At 39.6% G+C, this 25260-nt stretch overlaps 1 protein-coding gene across 2 annotated transcripts in view; it reads left to right on the top strand.

Moving 5' to 3' along the window:
- EIF4G3 (eukaryotic translation initiation factor 4 gamma 3) overlaps positions 1-25260 on the top strand; it is a 336540-nt gene that overhangs the window by 256591 nt on the left and 54689 nt on the right. For both annotated transcript variants that reach the window (XM_040988037.1, XM_040988036.1), the window contains 6 exons: positions 8261-8431; positions 14911-15108; positions 20680-20826; positions 21185-21421; positions 22674-22778; positions 24686-24818. In XM_040988037.1, the coding sequence (XP_040843971.1) occupies positions 8261-8431; positions 14911-15108; positions 20680-20826; positions 21185-21421; positions 22674-22778; positions 24686-24818 (991 nt within the window). The remainder of the gene's footprint in view (positions 1-8260; positions 8432-14910; positions 15109-20679; positions 20827-21184; positions 21422-22673; positions 22779-24685; positions 24819-25260) is intronic.

The following is a 25260-nucleotide window of genomic DNA, read 5'->3' as shown; positions in this document are numbered from 1 at the left end:
AACAGCAGTCTGAGCTCCACCAGCGACCAGGTGGGAAAGGACTTTCAATGGGAGCTTGGGAGGTGACCCAAAGAATTGTCCTTCCTGCTAGTCTGTTTGATTTGACCAGGAGCAGAGACTGAACAGCAGATCCCAGACAGGTAGTGCGGTAGTGCAAGAACAGGGTGGATTTCACAGCCCAGTCAACACCCTGGAGCCCTTAGAGCCAAATTGGGCTCCATTTTGCCTAAGGAGTCAAAGGCAAGGGAAAGGACTGAGCATACACTGAGCTCGGAGTGAATTCATTTTTGACTCAGTGAACTGCAGCAGCGTAGCATTCTACAGATTTCACCCAAGACAGATCTGGGTAGCCATCAGACCTCATGGCCAGCAGATTAAGAACTGTAGTAGGGGCATGTCAAGTGCCATTTTGTACAGTGTGGCAAAAGTTGAGGACTGCAGGGGACAACAGTGAACTGTGCATGTGCTGAGCTCACGAGAACTCACTGAGTTCAATGGATTGCACTGGTCCTGCAGGAAAATAATACAGACTTAGGCATCATAAGGGTCAAAATAGGTCCATGTGGCACCCAGACCTAATGTCTAACAGGTTCCAGCAAGATCAGCACCACCAATAACCTAACTATATAGGACACTTGGTGTCTTCCTAATCCTGGAACCTGCTCAAACCAGAAGTGGGAGAAAGGTTGCAGAGACAACAGTGCAACCTCAGCACAATAACACAGGAGGTAGAGACTGGTGAGCCAGGAGTTGGGGCTCGGAGACCATGGTGGAAATCTAACATAAGAACCCAGACCTGTAACTTGCTGGAGGGAGTGGCATAATTGGCTGCAAGCAAAGAGCTGTATATCAACGGCAATAAGTAAAATCGAACTATAGGCCTATGGGTGACACAGCTTAGAAATCTGCCCCAAGGACAAGAATCTGTTAACTAGAAGTACAATGATCAAGAGCAAAAGAAGAGACAAAGCCAAAATGAATATTACTGCGGACTGCCCTGCAAAGGAGCAAAACCCTTTGCCAACCTCAGAGTTAATTGAGGAAGACATCGAGAAAATGGGGGACACAGAATTCAGAAAACTAACTATAAAGCTTCTGATCAACAATGAGAAGCACATACAAGAGTTCAAAGAATTTAAGAAATATGTTACACAAGAAATAGCAGCAATAAAGCAAATCGAGGGTGAAATATCAGAAATAAAGAACACAGTAGAGCGCATTAAAAGTACAGTGGAGAGTCTCCAAAATAGAATGAAGCAAGCAGAAAAAGAATCTCAGAATTGGAACATATTTCCTGTCATCAGGGGAAAGCAAACAAAAAGCTGGAAGCAGAGCTGGATCAGGCCAAAAAGTGTATTCAGGAATTGAAAGACAATATTAAGAGGCCTTAATATAAGAGTTATGGGAGTCCCAGAAGGTGCAGAAAGAGAAACTGGTTTTACAGATATATTTAATGAAATAATAAGGGAACATTTCCCTAATCTAGAGAAAGAATTGGAAAACTAGATCCAGGAGGGACACAGAACTCCCAACAGGCTTGACCAAAAGAGATCTTCACCATGGCACATGATAATCAAGCTCTCTTCAATCAAACATAAGGAAAAGATCCTTAAATGTGCACGTGGAAAAAATCAAATGACATATAAAGGAATGCCAATGAAACCCACAGGAGACCTCTTACAGGAAACTCTACAGTCAAAGAGAATGGAGTGACATATTCCAGATTCTTTTTTTAAAAATATTTATTTATTTTTATTGGAAAGCTGGATATACAGAGAGGAGAAGAGACAGTGAGAAAGATCTTCCATCTGATTATTCACTCTATAAGTGAGTGCAACGGCCGATGCTATGCCGATCCGAAGCCAGGAGCCTCTTCCGGGTCTCCCACGCGGGTGCAGGGTCCCAAAGCTTTGGGTCGTCCTCGACTGCTTTCCCAGGCCACAAGCAGAGAGCTGGATGGGAGGTGGGGCCACCGGGATTAGAACCGGCGGCCAAATGGGATCCCGGGCGTGCAAGGCGAGGACTTTAACCACTACGCTATTGCGCCGGCCCATATTGCAGATTCTAAAAGAAAAAAATTGTCGGCCTAGGATAACATATCCAGCAAAGCTTTCTTTTGTCTTTGAAAATGAAATAAAATTCTTCCACAGTCAAGAAAAGTTAAAAAAATTTGCCTCTTCCAAACCTGCCCTATAAATGATACTTCAATATGTTGCCTTGACAGAGAAGAGGAACAGCACCAGACAAAACCAAAGGCATATGGGAAGAACATCCCAGTAAAATGACAACAGAAGACTAAATCAATGAACAACCCATTCCTAAAATGACAGGACCAAATGACCGCCAATACATATTAACCCTGAAAGTAATTGGCTTAAGCTCAATCAAAAGTCACAGATTAATAGACTGGATTAAAGAACAAAACACATCAATTTGTTGTCTAGAAGAGATACATTTCACCAACAAAAATCAGCAGAAGCTATATCTCATGGATCTTGATGTTTTTGGTTTTGTTAGTTTCATCTCTTCAAAAATTTCTTGTGATTAAATTATTCAGTGACTCATAGATCATGCAGTGGCATCATTTTCTTCAAGAAGGTTCTTGATTTTCATTTCTTCAGCAACACATTAATCATACAGTAACATGTTATTTAACTTTATGGTGTTGTTAATTTCTCTTTTCTATTTGTTGATTTTGTTTTGTGGCTTTTCATTTAAGGGAATATATAATAGCTGTGTAATGGAGACTGTCATATCTAATAACATGTTATTTAACTTCATGGCATTGTAAATTTCTATTTTTCTTCCTGTTGTTGATTTAAGGGGGGCTCTTCATTTAAGGGGATGTATAGTAACTGAAATGGAGACTGACATACCCAGATGTGAGGATACAATACAGAATGCATCTCTACTTCCAGACAAAGATGGACTTACAATGAAACAGTTTATTATATCTTGACAATAGGATTCTGGATTCTCTGCCATTGTCCATGCCCGCAATGATGGTCATATGATTATGTGTGAAGAATTATGCTTTAGTACTGATATAGAGGAACTGGGTGTGGGGGTGAAATTGGGGCTGGGATAAGAGAAATACCAGGAGCCTATGGAACTATATCATAAGTGATAATAATAATAAAAGTAATAAAATTTTAAAATGTAAAAAAAGAGGGAACATTCCTCAATTCAGTCAAGGTAATATATGACAAACCCATAGCCAGTATCATTTTGAACAAAGAAAGTTGGAAGAATTTCCAAGTGTGATCCAGAACCAGACAAGGATACCTATTTTCACAATTTTTTTTATTCAATTGAGTTCAAGTTTTAACAGAGGCACTTGGTAAGAAAAAAGAAATGAAAGGAATACAAATTGGAAAGAAGTCAAATTATCCCTGTTTGCAGGTTACATAATTCTGTACATAGGGGAACCAAAAGACTCCACTAAAAGACTATTGGAACTTACAAGAAAATTCAGTAAACTTACAGGATATGAAGAATCAGCATATAAATATCAGTAACCTTTGTATGCAAAGATGCAGATAATAACAATGGATGAGAAAGAACTTGTAAGGCCAATCACATTCAAAAGGCTATCCCCCCCCCCCAAACAATTAAAAATCTTGGAGTGCATTTAACCAAGAAAATGGAAGAGCTCTACATTGAAAAACGCAAAATGTTAGGACTACACAAGAAAAAGGAAATAGTCTTCCATATTCATGAATTGCAAGAATTATCACCCAAATCAATTTACAGATTCGATGCAATCCCAATCAAGATACCATTGATGTTCTTCACAGATATAGGGGGGAAAAAGCTGCTGAAGTTCATATGGAAACACAAGAGACCCTGAATAACTGAAGCAGCCTTAAGCCAACCAAACAGAACTCACAATACCAGACTTCAAGTTGTCTAACAATGGAGTTATAGTCAAAGCGGCCTGATACCGGCACAAAACTGAGATGTAGACCAGTGGACAGAATAGAAACTCCAGAAACATCTGCATGTCTCCAACCAACTAATCTATGACAGACATACTGAAACCCTTCCCTGGAAAAAGAACAGGCTCTTCAACAAATGGCACTGGAAAAAATGGATCTTCATGTGCAAATGTATGAAACAAGATCCCTGCTTTACACCTTATACAGTATCCAGCTCATAATGGATCAAGGATACAAGTCAATTAACTGATACCCTCAAAATACTGTATGGAAACATTGAAGAAGCTAAGATGTTGGTGTAGGCAAACACTTATTTAAATCTTTGGAAGCACAGCAATTAGAGCAAAACTAAATAAATGACATTATGTCATTTAAAAAAACTTCTGCCCTGCTAAAGAAATAACAAAGTGAAGAAACAATCAACAGAATGGGGAAAAATATTTGTAAATTTTGCAACTTTATGGTTTAATAGGCGTGGTTTGTAAAGAGCCCAAAAAAACTCAGCAACAGAAGTCTAGTTAAGAAATGGACAAGGGACACGAGTAGGTCATTTTCTTTTTTTTTTAAAGATTTATTTTTATTATTTTTTCATTGGAAAGGCAGATATACAGAGAGGAGAAACAGAGAGGAAGATCTTCCGTCCGATGATTCACTCCCCAAGTGAGCGCAACGGGCCGACACTATGCGGATCCAAAGCCAGGAGCCTCTTCCGGGTCTCCCACGCAGGTGCAGGTTCCCAAAGCCCTGGGCCGTCCTCGACTGCCTTCCCAGGCCACAGGCAGGGAGCTGGAAGGGAAGCAGGGCTGCCGGGATCAGAACCGGTGCCCATATGGGATCCCAGGCGTGCAAGGCGAGGACCTTTAACCACTTGCGCCACCGCGCCGGGCCCGAGTAGGTCATTTTCAAAGGGTGAAATATGAATTGTCAACAGACACACACAAAAAATGCTCAGGTCACTAGTCTTCATGGAAATGCAAGTTAAAAACGGCAGTGAAAGTTCACCTCACCCCAATTAGAATCACTGTCATTCAAAAACTAAGAAATACAAATTTTGGAGGAAAACATTCCCTAATCCACTACTGGTGGGATTAATAAACTAGTTGTAAAACAAGTACAACTATTATGAAAGAGAGTTTGAAATTCCTCAGAGATCTGAAAATATATTTACCATATGACCTAACTGTCCCACTTCTGATAATACACCCAAACAAAATGAAGTCAGTATATGAAAGTGATTTGTAAACCCTCCACCCCCATGTTTTTGCTGCTCTGTTGGCAGAAGCTAAGATACAGAATCATCCCAGATGTCCACTGATGTCCACCGATGACTGGCTAAAGGAAGTGTATATACACAGTAGGGAATACTACTCAGTCTTAAAATGAAATGGCATCCTGTCATTTACCATAAAATTTATGGATGCAACTAAAAATCATTTTGGTTAGTGAAATCAAAAAGACAAATATGCTTTCTCTGGTATGTGGCAGCTAATACAGAATACAAATTAAAATGTGTAGAAATAAAATGGTCACTTTGTGATGTGATTATCATTTTTAGCCCATATTTATACATCTATGAAACCATGACATTTCTCTTTTTTTATTTGTTGAACATTATGGTTAGTGGCAAATTAAACCTGTGGATTTAGAATGGGTTAAAATTATGTATTTGTAAAATCTGATAAGAAACATAAGGAAGAGCGTAGTATTGCCAGAGAGTAGAGCAGGGAAGTGAGGCAAATGTGATTGTCTTCTCAGAAATGTTCTTTTGGAATGTATAAATCTGTGTTAAAAAATGGTAAAAATTGTTGAATGTTTTGCACCTATATTTCTACTTGTGACTTGATTTCCAAGCATTCAAGACAGTAACTATCAGTAATATTTTAATACACAAAATGCAACTTTAAGCTTGATATCTCTTGCTGTAATAGTACTTAACGTAGTGAACTCTTGGGCCATGACAACATACACAGTTTCAGCAAAATTCAGTGGGCATCTGAGCAGATTATTTCCTACTTTTCACTCTTTTATTGCTCATTTGGAATCTCTATCCTGTGGCAGGTGGAGTAGCACATATCATATCTGTCTCAAGACCTCTGCATTAGTATTTGTAATAGTTTTTGAGAGTGTAAGTTTTCTGTCTCCAAAGATGTATACTCTAGTTTTAGATGATTTTTGCATAATTTCCTTTCATTGCATGCACCCCAATGTACTTGTTCCTGACAAGTTTTTATGTGTGAATACATGAATTAAATATCCTGTGATACAATGGTTAACTTTTTCTGTATCCAAGTGGTGAAGAGAAGATATTAATTCACTCAGGTAAACCTTTAGAACACAATCTGAGTTATCAATACCAAATAATATTTCATTCACTGCATTTTTCTTAACTGGAATGTTGAATGACAGAGAGATAGCAACACAGTGAGATCTTCCTGCCATTTTACTGCTCAAATGCCACAAGAGCCCAGACTGAACCAGAAAAAAGTCAGAAACTAAGAACTGAAATTGAGAGTGAAGTGGCTGGCAGGACCCAACTTCTGCCTCCTAGGGTGTGCAATACTAGGAAGCTAGACTCAGGAGGAAAGCACTTCTGGAGCCATGTAAGATTCAGACAGCCCAGGAAGTGTCTACCTGCTGAGCAAATATCCACCCTAGTGTTGCCATCTCCAGTCGGGACAGTAGTGAACCGTGAGGGGTTAAGTCTAAGCTAAGCATGTGTAAATGCTCATCAGCAATACCTCTTTGTAAGCTTGTTAGTGTAGGCTCAGACCACATCTCTCCAAAGAAGCTGTCTTTGTGCAAAGCGTATTTAAGTCTTTACTTCTTCACTGAAGCTTTGTATGAATTCAGAATGGCACTGTTAGTAGTCAGGTGAGGGATTATCTTGATGATCTGTTTGTCTTGCATGAAGTTTTTGTTTTCTTTTGTCTTGAAATCTGAAGGCAGTATTTGCTCAGTGTTTAAAGAATGGGTGAGAGAGAAAGTGAAGATTGTCAACAGGTAGCAAGCAGGAAATTAGTAGAGCTTAGCATCAATCTAATATTGAATCCTCAAAATGATTGCCAGGCGTTTAAGATGACAGCTATACTGAAGGTTTTACTACACAAAGTATCTTTTAACTTGCCTGTTATTTCTTGCAATAGCAGTAGTAATTTGGTGACCACCACGACATGGTCAATGGTGACCATCATGACAATTGATTTTTAACAGTGAGTTAAAATCAGGAATTCGGGCATCACCAATAGAAAGAGATAGTTTTTTGGGGGAGTAATTTAGTTTGACTCTTACTGATAAAATAAGATGAACTTGTTTAGTATATTTTTTAGCTAAAGAAATAATTTATCATTTTCCATGATACATATTTTGTAGGTATGGGGATCCCTCCCTTCCCTTCCCTTTCCTTTCCTTCTTCCTTCCCTATGTTAACCTCTTGCCATTTCACCCCGTACTGTCACAGTAGTATAGTCCTTTAGCAATAGTTTTGTATTTCTGATCCAAGTAGCTTAAAGCAGTCTCTTACGATCTGCTGTAGGCTAGGTATCCATGGAAAATCTTTTTTTTTTTTTAATTGGAAAGTCAGATAGACAGAGAGGAGGAAAGACGGAGAGCAAAGATCTACCAGCCGATGATTCACTCCACAATTGAGCGTAGTGACCGGAGCTGCACCAGTCTGGAGCAAGGAGCCAGGAACTTCCTCCAGGTCTCCCACACAGGTGCAGAATCCCAAGGCTTTGGGCTGTCCTCCATTGCTTTCCCAGGCCACAAGCAGGAAGCTGGATGGGAAGCAGGGCTGCCAGGATTAGAAGCAGCAGCCATATGGCAGGGTGCAAGGCGAGGACTTTAACCACTACGCTATCGTGCTGGGCCCTTCACGGAGAATCTTAATGATGATTTTATTTGCATTTTCCTCTGAAATTATAGAAATCCTTCAATTCTGAAGCAGCTGTGTAATTATAATTGCTACCTGTGAATCTTTATAGTTTTAGAAGTAACCAGTCTCATGTTACATGCATTTAATACACTGTAGCACTCCAGTTAGGAGCAGACTTTCTTGTTTTAAAAAAAAAAAACAGCTTTATTATCAAACATCATTTTCCATCACTTTGTCTCATTTAGGACATAAAGATCAGAAATGGTAGTGGTATTCTGAGGTTATTTTTCTTCCTTCCTTAAAAGAGATCACACCTAATTGAGTGCCTAATACCAGTCTTTGCATCTAGAAATGTTTGATATGCACATCAGGCTTGAGTTGAACAGCACAGCGGAGGCAGTAAATTGTAAGTAATCTGAAGTAATCTGAATAAATGATGTTCTTGTCCTAGCTGTTGAACATTGGCACACGGAGATCTCAGCCTGGCCAGAGGAGAGAGCCCAGAAAGATCATCACCGTGTCTGTAAAAGAAGACGTTCACCTGAAAAAGGCAGAGAATGCCTGGAAGCCCAGCCAGAAGCGTGACAGCCAAGCTGAGGATCCCGAAAACATTAAAACTCAGGTGGGAACATGGCACGTCCCAATGTTGCTTTGGATATATAATGCTATTGTTAACCCTCTCTTCCAGCCCAAATTTTTATTTCTTTTTCTTCATTTTACTTGAGGAAACAGAGTTCTCCCATGTACTAGTTCATTCCTCAAATGCCTGAAATTGCCAGGGCTGGACCAAGATGAACTCAATCCAGGTCTCCCACGTGGGTGCAGGGGCACAACTGCTGCTTCCTAGGGTGCACTTTGGGAGCATGCTAGTTTAGAAGCAAAATCAGCACCCAAAGCCAGATACTAATATGGGGTGCAAGTGTCCTAAATGGCACTTAAATTGCTAAACCAAATGCCAGACGCTTACTATGCCTTGTTCCCTGCCACACACCTCATTGGTATATGTAGAGATATCAGACTAATACTTAACAGTCTTTTTCTTTAAAAGCATTATTCTAAAAACCATGACACTAATTACTCTTTCTTTTCTCTTGAAATTGCTTTTTCAATGTTCCTACTTTGACTAGATTGTTTATATATTATACATGTCCATCACTCAGGCATTTACTAATATTTCATTTTCTCTGCAATACATTTTTATATTCTTTGTAGTTATCCTTTATCTCTTTATCCAATGCTAATGTAACTTTTTTAAATAAAGATTTATTCATTTTTATTACAAAGTCAGATATACAGAGAGGAGGAGAGATAGAGAAAAAGATCTTCCGTCCAATGATTCACTCCCGTGAGCGCAACGGCCGATGCTATGCCGATCCAAAGTAAGGATCCAGGAACTTCTTCCAGGTCTCCCACATGGGTGCAGTGTCTCAAGGCTTTGGGCCGTCCTCAACTGCTTTCCCAGGCCACAAGCAGGGAGCTGGATGGGAAGTGGGGCCACCGGGATTAGAACCGGCACCCATATGAGATCCTGGGGCGTTCAAGGCGAGGACTTTATAGCCACTAGGCCACGCTGCCAGGCCCGCTAATATAACTTTTGGAGATTTTTTTTTTATTTGACAGTTACAGAGAATGGAGGAATGACAAAGAGAATCTTTTTTTTTTTTAAGTGTGTTTTTGAGGGGAGGTAAAGATGTTATTTATTTTTATTGAAAAGGCAGACTTGCAGAAAGAAGGAGAGACAAAAATCTTCCATCCAGTAGTTCACTCCCCAAGTGACCACAAAGGCCAGAGCTGAGCCAATGCAAAGCCAGGAACCAGGATCTCTGCCGGGTCTCCTGCATGGGTGCAGGGTCCCAAAGCTTTGGGCCGTCCTCGACTGCTTTCCCAGGCCACAACAGGGACCTTGTTGGGAAGTGGATAGCCAGGACATGAACCATACGGGATCCTGGTGCTTGCAAGGGGAGGATTAACCAGCAGAGCCATAATGCAGGGTCCGAGAGAGAATCTCTGTGGTTTACTCCACAGGAGGCTGAAACCACCAGAACTAGACCACGCCCTAGCTCAAAACCCAGAATTTCTTCTTCATCTCCCATGCAGGGCCGCAATCACTTGGGCCATCTGCTGCTGCTGCCCTTGGCGCATGAGCAGGGTGCTAGATGGGAAATGGAATGGCCAGCAGGAGCAGGGTGCTAAATGGGAAATATATTAGTATATTTTGTGCATATTCTCTCCCTCACAACTCCTTGCAGTATATTGAATGAATTGCTTTCATTAATGCACACAAGATTATTTTTTGTGAAATTATATAAAATATTATTCATTTGTTGTTAAACAAACAGTTCCAGTTCCCACCCCTAGATTACCTTTTGTAGTGCCTCTATTTTGTATCCAGTCATCTAAACTGGAATCTCATAAATTCCCAGGCATCACAGCTCATATGGCAGCTTCTCAGAGTTTCCTTAGATATCTTTCTCACCATAACAGTTGAGTGTAGCAGTTGACAGGTTTAGCTCTGGAGGCAGTCACCTGGCTCTGTTAGGGATGTTCTTAGTCTCAGCTATAAAATATAGATACTAATAATGAGTACCTCATTAGAATAGTGTGAGTATTCAACAGTGATAAATAAGAGCTTTCGACATGATTCCTGGATCCTGTTTAAGTGCTTAGTGGGATGATGTTTCTGGGCTGAGAATGAAACTTAGCTATCCTTTGATTCCTCACTAATATAAAACCTCAGACACAGTAGATATTCAACAAATAACTTGTTAAATGAATGAACCAACACACACGAACACACACAAATGCATGGTGAACTGATATATCAAAAAGCTACACTGTCAAACCATAATTAGCTGCCTGCCTTTGTTAGTAGATTGTCCCACACATGTACCATACAGTTTCTAAATAAATGCTTCTCTGAATTCAGTGAAATATCCCTGACTCATCTTGACATAGCTAAGCCTTACAAAAAATACACCAATGTGGACCTCGCAGTGAAGATGTCAGATTGGAATGCCTGCCTTCCGTATTAGAGTGCCTGAGTCAGAATCCCTGCTCTAGTCCCAATTCCAGCTTCCTGCTACCCTAGAAGACAGCAGGCCATGACCCAAGTAGTTGGGTTCCTGCCACATAGGTGGGAGAGACTGGAAATCAGTTTCTGGCTTCTGGCTTTGGATTGGCCCAGCTTTAGCCATTTCAGGTGTTTTGAGAAACAAAGCAGTGAATGGGAGCTCTTTTCTTTGTTTATGTGTCTTGCTGTTTATCTGTGTCTCTGTCACAAATAAGTGAGTGACATTTTAGAAAGCTCTCCATGTGCACACACGTACATACACATACATCTCTTATGTGTTCCTCCATTCTCCCACGAAGTGTGATTCTAAGCAGCCTGTAGATATAGTTTAGAATTCCTTAAGAGTCATTATCCTTGAAGGTGAGCATGTCTTGGTTCCGTAGTTAAGATGCTTGCATTTGTGCCTTACAGCATTAGATTTTTATTACACCTATAAAGGGAAAATACATTTCATTGTCCTTTTGCCGTATGAAGAAGCTGAAGCATCTGCAGGGCTAAGTCAGCTATGGACAGTGCTGTGGCTACCGACCAGATGTCTCTGTGATTTGTAACCTACCTCTCTGTATGCTTTAACAGAGCAACTTATGTTAAGTTTTATGTAGAATAATTACATTGAGATGAGGTATCATTAATTAATTACAAATTCTTACTTGAGTAGATGAAGACTTAGAACCAGCCCTTTGTCTTGATATTTCTAAATGTGGAATGTCTTTGTTCCCTTCCCCCTCTTGTTTTTGCTATTTGTTCTGTGCTGCATAGCTATACCCCATGTGGGCCTATTTCTGGTGTTCTGTTTCCTTCCATTCTGTCAAAATAATGGTTTTATTGTTGCCCTCACTAGCAAAAAAAAAAAAAAAAAAAAAAAAACTCCCTCACTCTGGCCTACAGTCATTATCGATGACTGCCAATGACCCGATTCTTTCCATGCTGTAAAAGATCATCTTGTTATCACTCCTAGAGAGTCACTGCCTCAGGCCGTGCCTGGACTGTGTGCCATCCCCGGGCTTCCTGGGAAGTTCCACTGCAGGCTCCTGCCTTCACCCGCCTTGCTTGTCTTCTGTGCTGCCTGCTCCCTGCTGCTGCTTGGGCTGTATGATGCACCTACCTGAGTGACTCAATTATTTTCATCTAAGTGTTTTAGTCTCAGATTAATACACAGTTTTCTCTCAAAACAAAGGAACACTAGTTCTCTGATATTTCCACATTGTCCTGTCTACTCCCAAAATGGAAAATCCTCAGTACAGTCCTTTTCTAAAATGTTTCTCCTTTGCTAAAATATTTCTCCCTTTCTTTTGACTTCATCAGTTTTTTGCTGTTCTTCATTATGTGGCCCAATTCTCATTTCCTCTTAAAAACATTCCCTTACTACTTCAGTGCCTTTGACCTCACATACATAAGCCACCTCTGTGGTTATAATTCACCATAGTAACCTTCATTCATAAAGATCTTCTCCCAGCAACTAGACTTTGATTGTGGCACTTCTCTTGTACCTAATAACAGAATTTACTGGACATCAAGTGAATACTCACTTCTGCTTCTAGTGAATAAATGATTTTTGTGTTTCTCTAGTCTTGAATTATCTTCTAAGTTATTTTTATGTAAAATAAAATTAACATTTGAAAGTAAAAGATGCTGGATCTGCACATTGTGGCACAACAGGTTAAGTTGCTGCTTACAAATGCTAACATCAGATTAGTGGTCCAACTTCCAGGTCCTCCACATCTGATCCAACTCCCTGCTAATGCACCTGGGAAAGGAGGGGAAGATGGCCTGAGTGCTTGGGTTTGTGCCGCCCATGAGATCCAAGTGCAGTTCCATACTACTGGCTCTGACCTGGCCCATTCCTATCTGTCGCAAACGTTTTGGGAATAAATAAGTAAATGGAAAAGCGCTTGCTCTCCTATTTTCTATCACTATGCCTTTCATATAGATAAATAGATCATCTTAAGGGGAATAAACCTAGAAGATTCTATATAGGTGATATATGCAATAGAAAGGAGTGCAGTGGTGTTTCCCATCCTTGTTAAACTTTCTTTGCTTGGTTTTAGTTTTCTTTTCCCTCCCTCCCTCCCTTCCTTCCTTCCTTCCTTTTTTTTTTAAAAAAACAAAGGCTTCTTCATTTGAGAGACAGAGAATTTCCTTCCAGTGATTCACTACCCAAATGCCCACAGCAGCTGGGATTAGACCAGGAGTAAACTCCAGTTCTCCCATGTGGGTGAAAGAACTAAATTGTTTGAGGTGTCGCTGCTGCTTCCCAGAGTTTGCTTTAGCAGGGAGTTGAAGTCAAACCAGAGCTGGGAATTGAACTAGGTACTGCAGTATCAAATGCAGACAATCTTAAGTACTAGACTAATCATTTGCTCTCTTTAATAAACTTTAATATTTTTTCCTTGTAAGAGCGGTAATGACTGACTCATTGCTGAAGAACTTGACAAAATGATTTCTAAAAATTTTAAGATGTTATTATATTCATACAACCTAAAAACCATTTTATTTATTTGAAATAAATGTTAGAGAGGTCTTCTATCCCGTTTCACTGCCTGGATTCCTGAAACAGATAGGACTGGACCAAGATAAAACCAGGAACCTACAACTCCATCTTGATTTTTCTCTTGGATAGCAGAAACCAAGGTGCTTGGGCCATCATCTACTGCCTCCTAACTACAGTAACAAGCAGCTAGGTCAGAAGCAGGAAGCAGTTGGGACTAACACCAAGAATTCAGATACAAGGTACAGGCCTCCCAGTGTGCAGCTTTAGCTGCTATACCATGTTCCTTCACCAGAGAAAGAAATTTTCAAAGGAGTTAGAAACATTTGTAGGGCCCGGCAGCAGCGTGGCCTAGTTCCTACAGTCCTCACCTTGAATGCACTGGGATCCCATATAGGCGCCAGTTCTAATCCTGGCAGCTCCACTTCCCATCCAGCTCCCTGCTTATGGTCTGGGAAAGCAGATGAGGATGGCCCAAAGCTTTGGGACCCTGCACCCATATGGAAGACGTGGAAGAAGTTCCTGGATCCTGGCTTCAGATCGGCATAGCATCAGCTGTTGCACTCACTTGGGGAGTGAATCATTGGACGGAAGATCTTCCTCTCTCTCCTCCTCTCTGTATATCTGACTTTGTAATAAAATAAAATAAGTCTTTTAAAAAAAAATTTGTAAACTCTTTGATATTGTTAATCAAATTTCTTGGATTATCCTGTTTCATTTTTGAGAAAATTTACTACAGAGTAAAACTTAGCTGTGGTGTGCAGTTCTTTAAATCTAACAAAAATGCAGAATCATATAACTGTCATAATCAAGATATAAAACATTTTCATCAACTTCCCAATATCCTTTTGTACTGCTTTATCCCATCATTTTCCTCCATGGCCACCCCTGGAAATCACTTTATCTCTAACATACTGCCTTTTCCAGAAAAATCACGTAAATTCTTTCTTTCATTTGGCATAGGCATTTTAGATTCATGCATATTGTTATACATATGATCAGTTAGATTTTAATTGTCCAGCAATATTTTGTTATTTAATTGTTTTATACTTTTTATAAAACTTATTACATTGTCAATGGATGAAAGGTGTTTTCTATTCCTACCTAATCTGATGAGTTTCGGCAGCCTTGTTTTAGAAGACAGCTACACTGTATTGCTTACCATAAATTATGTTAGATCATCATTTAGACAAATTCCTGGTTTTGAATATTGAAATCAGTTTTTCTAGAGGGTTAGGATAGAAGTTATTATAACCAAAATCTTTTTTATTTATTCCTAAATATGAATAATGTTTTAGTAGCATAACTACTCGGTCAAAGGGTACATCCCTATTTTTAAAGCTTTCAGTACACATTGGCAGAGTACTATACCCAGTTTGTAGATTTCTCATCAGTAGTAAAAAGAAGGTGCTCTACTTTTCCCCTAAATAACCCACAATCATAATAACTTGGGAAGTTTCATTTAACATATTAGAAAAAATGAATCCAGTATTATATTGTCACAATTACTCTAATGCTTTTCTCTTTTATGTGGCCCTTCTAGGAGCTTTTTAGAAAAGTTCGAAGTATATTAAATAAATTGACACCACAGATGTTCAACCAGCTGATGAAGCAAGTGTCAGGTCTTACTGTTGACACAGAGGAGCGGCTGAAAGGAGTCATTGACCTGGTGTTTGAGAAGGCTATTGATGAACCCAGTTTCTCTGTGGCTTACGCAAACATGTGTCGATGTCTAGTAACGGTAAGAAGAGAGGAAGGAGTAAAACCAGAAATCACCAAGAGGTATATTCTCCCCTCACTACACATTCTTCCCAGAAGTCTCATTGGGGCAATGTAAAGGGGAGAATATATTTTTAGCACTTACTGGTGTAATATGACTGTATAAAGAAAATCTTGCTTTATAAAATGTATACTCACTTTCTAGAAGGGATATGGAGACCAGATTGAAACGGGCATGAGATGATCTCATTCAGCTTGTTCCACCTTCTGGAACAAGCTATAATAACAGAAACTATTGTCATGAGCATCCAGTTTTTCCTGATGTATCTTACAGAAATAAAGCACATGCTTGCTTTTACCCTTAATTTGAAATTAAAAAGCAAGTTGTTTTTAATTCTAGCTTCTATGGAAATGAAAGTAGAGCTGTCCTGTAATCAAAATGCTTTGCATCTGTGAAAAACATTTAGATTTCTTTCCCTCTAGATTGTCCGCAGCCTTTTAATTTCCACAGCCTGTCAAATCTAGAGCAAGACAGAATGAAGACCAGATACTTTCTCATTTACTGCTCATTGCCCTCTGGTGTTCTGCACTCATAAAACTACCATTTACTCTATGGGTTTCCCTTCCTGTTACTGTCACCAAGGTACTTCTGTCAGAAATGTATGACCTTTATAACATTTAAGTTTTTTCCTAAATTACTACAATTCATTGTCATCATGCCTCATTTCTTAGAAACAAGCTATGAAAATGCAAAATTCTGTCATTCTACCAATCCTTTTGAGTACCTATGTCAAAGGCAGGTAAGTCTGTTAGCGGTTAGAATAGTCACATCTCCCATTTTTAAGTCCCTGAAGTCCATATTGAAAATAAATACATAATATTGCAGAGTGTTGCTGTTTGAATTAGTGGTTTAAACCTGAAACGTATTGGAAGAGGAAGAAGCTATGCATATTGGTTTGAGAGTTGTGGATTTTTGCGGAGCAAATACACTTTTAGTTGGACCTGGGATCATGATAAATGCAAGTAGAGAGATGAAAGAAAGAAGTCCTGATACATTCAGGTCTAAAACATCAAGCATGGCATAAAGGTTAAAATTCTGGCTTAAGAATCTCATGATCTTGGGTTTGATATTTAAACTTTACAAAAAATTTCACATTCCTGCTTTGCTACTTGCAAAATTTATGACCCTAGAATAATTTACCAAGCTCAGCTTTTAGTCCATAAAGTAAATTCAATTCACATAAAATAAAATGTGTAATATTTATATTATGAGGATAAATTCAATGAGATTATGTTAAGTTCTTGACTTAGTAGTAAACCATAAATACATTGAAATCAGGCTAGTGATTGATAATGGGGAAACTCCTTGAAATGTTAGCTGTGGAATGAGGATTATTATAATAGAAACCATCCATGTGTTGTTTTTAACAATTATTATAACCCAGAAAGTTGTGAACAACGGGGCAGTGAAGCAGCCATTGGAAGATCATTCTTTATATATCTGTATCTCTCTGATTTTAATCCAATTAAAAAGAAAATAAGTAAATAGGGGACCAGCACGCTAAGGATACCTTTCTGAGTCCTGGCTTCTCCACTTGCAATTCAGTGCCCTGCTGAGGTATACATGGATGGTTACTCTAAAGTGATTAGCTAAGTAAATCTTTTTTTCCCCATGAAGTGTTAAAGAGAATAGACATTTTTATTTGTGTGATTTTTAAATATTTGTTTTTATTTGAAAGAGTTAGAGAGAAAGAAGGAGAAATAGAAATCTCCTGGTCCACTCGCCAAATGACTGCAAAGGCTGGATCTGGGCCTGTTTGAAGTGGCTCTTCTGGGTTCTCCATATGGGTGCTTTAGACTTGAGCCACCCTTCACTGCTTTCAAAGGCATGTCAGCAGGGAGCTGGATTGGAAGTAAAGCAGCTGTCACACAAACTGGCATCCATACAGGATACCAGTGTCAGAGGTGGCATCTTTATCTGCTGTGCCACAGCACTCGCTTCTTACTTACTTTTTTTTTCCCACATTATTTGAAGAGCAGAAAGACACAGATATACAGAAAGTTATCTTCTGTTCACCTGTTCACTGCCCCAGCGCCCACAACATTATGGGTTATAGTAATTGCTAAAAAATAATACATAGGTGGTTTCTATTATAATCATCTTCATTATCTTCCTATGTTACTATCTTCCTGTTATTATAGCATAATATGGGTAAGCTTCTGCTTAAAGCACTGGTTCCAAGAGACTAGAAGGTGCACATTTAAGAAAGACCACAAGCATTTGCCTAACGATTTAGACACTAAAATACTCAGTGACTGGATTTAATTCCCAGCTCCACTTCTGATTCCAGCTTCCTGCTAATGCAGATTCCTGCTGGGTACAATAGTGATGGCAGAAATAATTGGGTTTTTGCCGACCAGGTGGGAGAACTGGCTCCAGCCTTTTATCACTATGGCCATTTGGGGAGTACATCTGTAAGAGCTCACTCTTTCTGTCTCCTTGCCCCTGAAGAGAGATTTACAGAGGAGGTCAATGAAATATACTGGGCTTTCTTAAGTTGCTCTGAAAATGTCATATATAGGGACTGGCTCAACAAGCCACTGGCAATGTGGCTCAACAAGCTAATTCTCAACCTTCAGGTGCCAGCATCCCATATAGATGCTAGTTTGTGTTCCACTTCTTATCCAGCTCCCTGCCTATGGCATGGGAAAGCAGCAGACAATGACCCAAGTGCTTGAGACCCTGCACATACATGGGAGACCCCAAAGAGACTTCTGAGTTGAGATTGGCCCAGCTCTGGTTGTTGCTGCCATTTGGAACCAGTGAATGGAAGATCTTTATCTGTCTCTCCTTCTCTCTGTAAATCTGCCTTTCAAATAAAAATACATTTTAAAAACAAAGAAAAACAGACATATATTAGACATATATACTGTTGCCCATTGCACCCAGCTGAACTGTGGCAAGGCTTAAGGGGATTTCCCTTTTTAAGATCATAAACCTTGTTCTTTTGTTTCTGAACTCAAGAGTAAACTCTCGTCTTTATGTGTATAGCATCTATAGAGCATCTCTGGGCGGCCAGGGCTCTGGAGTGCACCACTTCTGTTAGTTCAACTAGGAATGACAGGAGGAGTCTGCAACATACCACTTTCATGAATAACAAAGTGTTTAGCTAGAATTTTATAATTCTTTGAGAAGGAGGACATTGAGTGGCAAATGGAGAAAAATGGACAAGAGAAGTGTCCTTCCTTTAAATTTGAATTTTAAAATATTTGATGTTATTGAAATGTTGAATTGTTAGACTTTTGTTTTACTTGTAATACAGTGAATATCTCTATCTCAGAAACCTCTAGAATTTAAACTCCTAAGGATAGGGACTTTTTCTACTGTAGTCACTGCTCTTGTCCAGTGCCCAGAGTGGTTCCTGATACATAATAAACTTTTTGGAAGCTGCTGTGAGCAGATGCCAGAAGGAAAGAGTAACCAGCTTGAAACAGTGTATTATAATATGCCCTGAGACTATTTCTGCTACATTTTCCTCTGTTCTGGTAGCTGTTCATGCCTCAGCTACAAAGATTAACAGTAAGGATAGTGGAGTTTTTCGTCCTTTATTCTGTGTTTTGTGTTACTAGACCCAGAATTTCTGTGTTGCCACTTTAAGCACTTAAAAGGAACATGAGGAAAAAAATGACAGGACTGAAAATAGGAAGAGGCACTGTGCACAAGGGACACAGATGAATCTTCTCAGAAATCAAACCTGGGATTGCAGACTTGGAAAGTCAGTTTGGGCAGCAGCAAGTGGGTAAGGGCAGCTGGAAGAGGAGGGTTAACATAGCTTACCTGATGAAAGATAACAAATGCTTTGATGTAAAAAATGGAGCAGAAATTATCTACCCCATCACAGGTGCATGCGCTTTTAACTGTCATGGTAGTCTGTCAGTGTTACCTATACTCTTCAGGTATATCTAACTGTATTTTGATAGGTTATGTCCCTGGTATACCTGGCATGTTACGTACATTTTCAGCAGATGACTTACTAAGGTCAGGACCATAACCACTGGTAGAAGATAGTGTCACTCTTGACTTGAGTTACATTTGAACTTTATTGCTATTACTATGTAAGAGCTAGCTTCTAGAAACAGTAGTTTTAGAGTTAGTATAAAAATTCCATTTGTTTACATGATACTCAACATTTAGAATAGCTTACCTCAATCCAGCACATGCCTTGGGGGCAAAATGATTACTGGACCATGAGGTTATCAGTAGGTTCTGTCCTGAGACAGCATTGAAAACCCCGAGCGTGCTAAGCCGTGCACAGGCCTATCCTTCTGCTTTCTCTTCTACTTGACTACCATGATTGCCGCATAGCTGCTATTCCTTGATGACTTCTTTGGCAGTTTATTTCTCTTGGAGAAGGCATACATGTGCCCTCAGTGCTAACAGATAAGTCAGCAGTATGAGTCCTGACACTTAGAGAAAATTACTACATGACACTGACAACATTCACATCCTGTGGTAACCAAAAAGGGGAGGAGGGGGGCAGCCAGTGCTTTCTACTAAATCCCTTACTTAAGCTCAAATATTCCTACTGACTCCCTTGCTCCCCAATAAAAAGAAACCATCTCAAAATCCATTTAAAACACAAATACATCCTTGTTTTGATAACCACTTCTTAATGGGAATTGTAGTTGCTAAATAATCCCTTTTCTGATATGCATACTCCAGGGCACAGACAACAAATACATTTCAGAACTTCAAGAATCCACTTCATGAATCCAGAAAAGCGGCTTTGCCATTTTATACAGTAGTGCTCAATGGGGATTTCAGCTTTAAAGTAAATAAAGCATATGTTTGGTCACAAGTTACCTTAAAGATATGAGCAATTGAATTTACTTGAAATCAGTCATTATATCAGTCATTATAGCTGGATGGAAACTTTGTAAACCTCCAAATGGCACTGCTGCTTCACACTGAATCTTTCTGTGTGAAAGCATCATGCAGTACTGGCCGTTTGTTAAGCCAGACTTCTGAACAATTAATACCTTGTTTTGGTGCATGTGTAATAATCAGTAAACATACTGCTAGACATTGATAATCAGAAAGTACTAACAGTATAGCATTGTGACATTCCCCTGAGGAAGAGATGTCCTGAAAGTCCTCAACTATCCTGACTTCTGTTTTCTGAAATTAGATTTCACCTGCTACAATAGTTCTAATTATCTCCTAACTTTTGTCATTTCCATTTGCTTCATTAAATTAAAATACTTGACAGTGGTAATTTTTAAAAATGTAATAATAGAGGTAAATCAAAATATATAGGGACTATAGACATATACTATTGTTACATGGCTGTAATGATATTATGTTGACTTCTAATTCAACAAAAGGCACAGCTATTAAAAATATGAGAATAATATGCATCTTTTACCACTCAAGAGGTCTTACTGTTGAATCATGAAATGTTTGAAACTAAATTGCGTGTCACTTGTAGAAAGTCTGCCTGTTTTTAGTTCACATTATGTTGCAGAATAATTAAAGTAGTTACCCTGAATGTCTTTAATCTTGCTACTTTTACATTTTGCTATCTGCATGCAGCTGAAAGTACCCATGGCAGACAAGCCTGGGAACACAGTAAATTTTCGAAAATTGCTGCTGAATCGTTGCCAGAAGGAATTTGAAAAAGATAAAGCAGATGATGATGTCTTTGAGAAGAAGCAGAAAGAGCTCGAGGCTGCCAGTGCTGTAAGTATGCCAACAGGACGGTGTCCACGCACGTGCTGTCAGGTACACAGAAGGCCTCGGACAGCATCTCCCTGTTTCCCCAGGAGGGGGTTGCTTTACTCCTGTTAGTGGCAGAACAACTCAGCCCTCTATACCAGGATTCAGTCCAAGCCTAGGCTCCAGAAAGGTCACTGGTTTCTGGAGTTTTGAAGTGGATATGGTCTTTTTGGGCATAGGTCTGGGTTTTATGGAGTAAGTCCAAAATCACTCTCAGACTCTCAAAGGGCATCTGACTTTCAGAGTGTGGACCATGAATCCTTTGTGACTGCTGCGCAGTACAATTTTCATGAGGATGCTCTTGTTCCCTGTCACACAACAGCCAGAGGAGAAGACAAGGCTTCATGATGAACTGGAAGAAGCCAAGGACAAAGCCCGACGGAGATCCATTGGTAACATCAAGTTTATTGGAGAACTCTTTAAACTGAAAATGCTGACAGAAGCCATCATGCATGACTGTGTGGTGAAGCTGCTGAAGCACCATGATGAGGAATCCCTGGAGTGCCTGTGTCGCCTGCTCACCACCATTGGCAAGGACTTGGACTTTGAGAAAGCAAAGGTAAAAGTCGAGAAACTCAAGAACCTTCCACAGAGGCTCCGTCCATTGCAAAAGTGCTCCATCTCTCTCCTACTGTCTAGGCTGTTAATGTCTCTCCTTTATCTAAGCTTGCTGCTTCTCATTTGCATCAGTGTCAGAGGTGGCAAGTGTCAAATTGTACAGAAGACAATTGTTCATGTTGTTCATTACTTCTCTCTTTTCTTCCTCCATATCTATTAATAGGGCCATTTATTTGTATAGCAGCTTATGAGCTGAAATAGAAAAAGACATGGGTCAAGCCCTAGAATGATGCAAAAATGTGGAAAACCCAGTAGTTTTCTTTAAGTTTATGCTCTGATTAATGGCACAGCTGTCATAATAAAATAATTCATTAAATATACTATAATTCAAACAAAACCTAGTGCAGGCCAGGGAGGGAATCTGGAAATTAGAAGTGCTTCAAACAAATAATGTCAGAACTGTTCCGTAACATTGGAATCAGATAGAATCATGTTTGGCAGTGACAGAAAATCCCAAATACTGGTGTTTTCTATAATATCGAAGTTTCTCACTTGGGCAAAATTCAGAAGTACAAGTCCTGTTAAATGTTTGATATTGCTAATGTGGAACTATTGTCCTAATGACTCTCAGGAAAATTACAAAGCATACCATTCCCTGTCTCTTTAGGATGGTTCCAGGGATCTGTAAAGTAGCTTTTTCATTTATATTCTGGTCTATAATAAGTGCTGTGATCAAAACCATCTGCCTGAAAGTCTGAAAAGTGTAGTGTTTATTTTGGGTAGTCATACAATTAAAAATCCTGCCTTGGGACCTGGAGCAACAACCTAGATGCTAAATCTTCACCTCGAATCCACCAGGGTCCCATATGGGTGCCAGTTGATACCCTAGCTGCTCCTCTTCCCATCCAGCTCCCTGCTTGTGGCCTGGGAAGGCAATGGAGTATGGTCCAAAACCTTGGGACCCTGTACCTGCATGGGAGACCCAATAAGTGGATCTCCTGACTTCATATTGACTCAGCTCTGGCCATTGCCGCCACTTGGAGAGAACCAGTGGATGGAAGATGTTTCTCTCATTCTGCTTCTCTCTCTCTAAATCTGACTTTCCAATAAAAAATAAATAACATCTTTACCCAAAAAAATCCTGCTTTGTTATTCCTTAAATATTTAAAAGTTCTTTCTAAAGAAAAAAGGTACGTGATAAAATTGTATTTGAATCCCTTAGCCAAAAATACTAATGATCTTATTTCTTACAGCCACGTATGGACCAGTACTTTAATCAAATGGAAAAAATTGTGAAGGAAAGAAAAACTTCATCTAGAATTCGATTCATGCTGCAAGATGTGATAGACTTAAGACTGGTAAGTAGAAAAGAAGAAAAATCCTCTACTAGTTCACCATATTCATTAAGAATAGAAGGATAACTAATATTAACATGTAAAAAAGCTTACTAATTGTGACGAAGTTACCACCTGTAACACCAGCATCCCAGCACTAATTTGAATCTAGTTGGTTAGAAGCTATTTCATTTCTAACCCAGCACCCTGCTAATGTGGCTGGCAAAACAGCGGAAGATGGACAGCCCAACGACTTGGGCCCTGTCACCCTTGCGCAAGACCGAGATGGAGCCTAAATCTAGAGGCTTAAGCTCATTTGTGACCGTTTAGGAAGTAAACTAGGATTTACTTTTTCTCTCACTCTGTCTTTCAAATAAACAAATATATCTTAAAATCAAATAAGTAAACAATGCTTTTTGCTTTCAAACTCTTTGAACTTGAGTTGACACATTAGTAAGAGAATTGGGTAAAGGACTGAAGATCTCTTGCCTGCTGTGCATTTCTGCTCCTCACTCTTGATTATCAAACTACACTGCACTTTTTAAATAAGCAGTTCGGGGGCCGGCACTATAGCGTAGTGGGTAAAGCCACTGCCTGTATCACCAGCATCCCATGTGGGTGCCCATTCATGTCCAGCTGCTCCACTTGTGGTTCAGCTCCCTGCTGCTGATGGTCTGAGAAAAGCAATGCAGGATCACTGACATGCTTGAGCTCCCCCCACCTACTGAGAAGAAGCACCTTGCACATGCCTTCAGTCTGGCCCAGCCCCAGCTGCTGCAGCCATCTGGGAAGCAAACAAGCAGATGAAAGATCTCTCTCTCTCCTTTCCCTCTCTTTCTCTATAATTCTAACTTTCCAATAATTTATTCAAATATTTAAATAAATAATAAGCAGTTCTGAATTGACTATTTTCAGTGAAATTTAGTTTTCCTAAGCTAAATAATTAGAAAGTGTTATCCTCACAATGAACATTTTGACTTAGTTGAGCCTCATAGTTAATCTCTTAAATGAGGAAGTTGTCCACCTTGAAAATTTACTGTAAAGATTTAATGAGATCATTATAAAAAGAGTCTACATGTTGATGTTTTTCTTTCTGTTGTTTTTCTTGCGGACACTCTTACTCTTTAATACTCTTTCTTAATAACACTTTCCTCTCTTTTCCTGTGCCAGATACAGTTGTTAATCACTAAAACCTGGTTGTTTTTTCTCTCTCTTAGTTAACCTCTACAACAGTATAGTGCAGCCCACCCTAAACTAGAGAAGGAATGCAGGGCACACCCCTTTCCTGTTCTGTGTCCAATATTAATGACGGATCTTTGTCTTAATAAAGCCCAGGCATGACCTTGGGATCCGAGCTCTTACCAAAGCCACTACCAGTTGGTTAGAAGTTGTATACTGATTAAACCTGCTTGCCATTCTCGCCTCTTTCTAATAAGTGTAAAATACTCCCCCACCTGTGTCTTTAGCTCCTTATGCTTACATCAGGTGGTGGAGTATTAGGGAAGAGGGAAATGTAAAGAGACAACTTCTGTGCTTAGCAGAAAGGATAATCACAGGATACGGTGTTGTCACACTTTGTGTACAATATCTGAACTTTGACACTGGAGGAAGAGAAATGCTAGTCATCCTCTGATTTGAACCCCTGTAGAGTGTGATATGAGCCAACAGTATCCCTAGATTCAGGTAGTGCCACGGGATCCTCTTCCTTCCTGGTTCCTTTCTCTTTCCTCTTTCAAATGTGCAAATTAATGAGAAAATACATTTGGGGCAATCTTTCCTTTTTTTCCCCCGAAATTTGCTATTTTATGAGAAACTGCTATAATTTCAGATTTTGCAGGTGTTTTATAATTTCTCAATAGTGAAAAGTAAAAACTTCTCATTTATTTTTATTTTCACTACCTGGCTGATAACCTGATTTCCTACTTTTGCAGTGTAATTGGGTGTCTCGAAGAGCAGATCAAGGGCCTAAAACTATTGAGCAGATTCACAAAGAAGCTAAAATAGAAGAACAAGAAGAACAGAGGAAGGTCCAGCAGCTCATGACCAAAGAGAAGAGAAGACCAGGTAGGACTCCAGCAGGCTTTAGAAAACTTGGGAACTCGAGGGAAAGGTATTGAAGAATTCTCCCAGGAGTGGTCATTTGGCACAGTGGTTAAGATGCCAGTTGAGATGTTAGTGTCCCATATGGGAAGGCCTGGTTTGAGTTACAGCTCCACCTCTTTGCTAATTTGCCTTGAGGAACAACAAAAGATGGCCTAGATCCTTTTGAACCTGTGCTCAGTTGGAGACGGGGATGAAGCTCCTGGATCCTGGTTTCAGTCTAGTCCGGTCCAGGTTATGGTGGCCATTTGAGGAATGGACTGGAACAACTGCCCATATGGAAAACCAGTATTACAGGCAGTGGCTTACCCATTTCACTACAACACTGGGCCCTGGAAGAAATCTTTCTTTGAGGAAGGCACACTTAAACTTGAGTCTTAGTGGTAGATTCTGTTTATTTATAAGG

The sequence above is a fragment of the Ochotona curzoniae genome, unplaced genomic scaffold (genome assembly GCF_017591425.1).
Source record: "Ochotona curzoniae isolate NIBS_2020 unplaced genomic scaffold, NIBS_Ocur_1.0 contig_4792, whole genome shotgun sequence".
In the NCBI taxonomy this organism is placed as follows: domain Eukaryota; kingdom Metazoa; phylum Chordata; class Mammalia; order Lagomorpha; family Ochotonidae; genus Ochotona; species Ochotona curzoniae.
The sequence above is the reverse complement of the archived record's forward strand: the minus strand, read 5'-3'. Positions and strand labels throughout refer to the sequence as shown.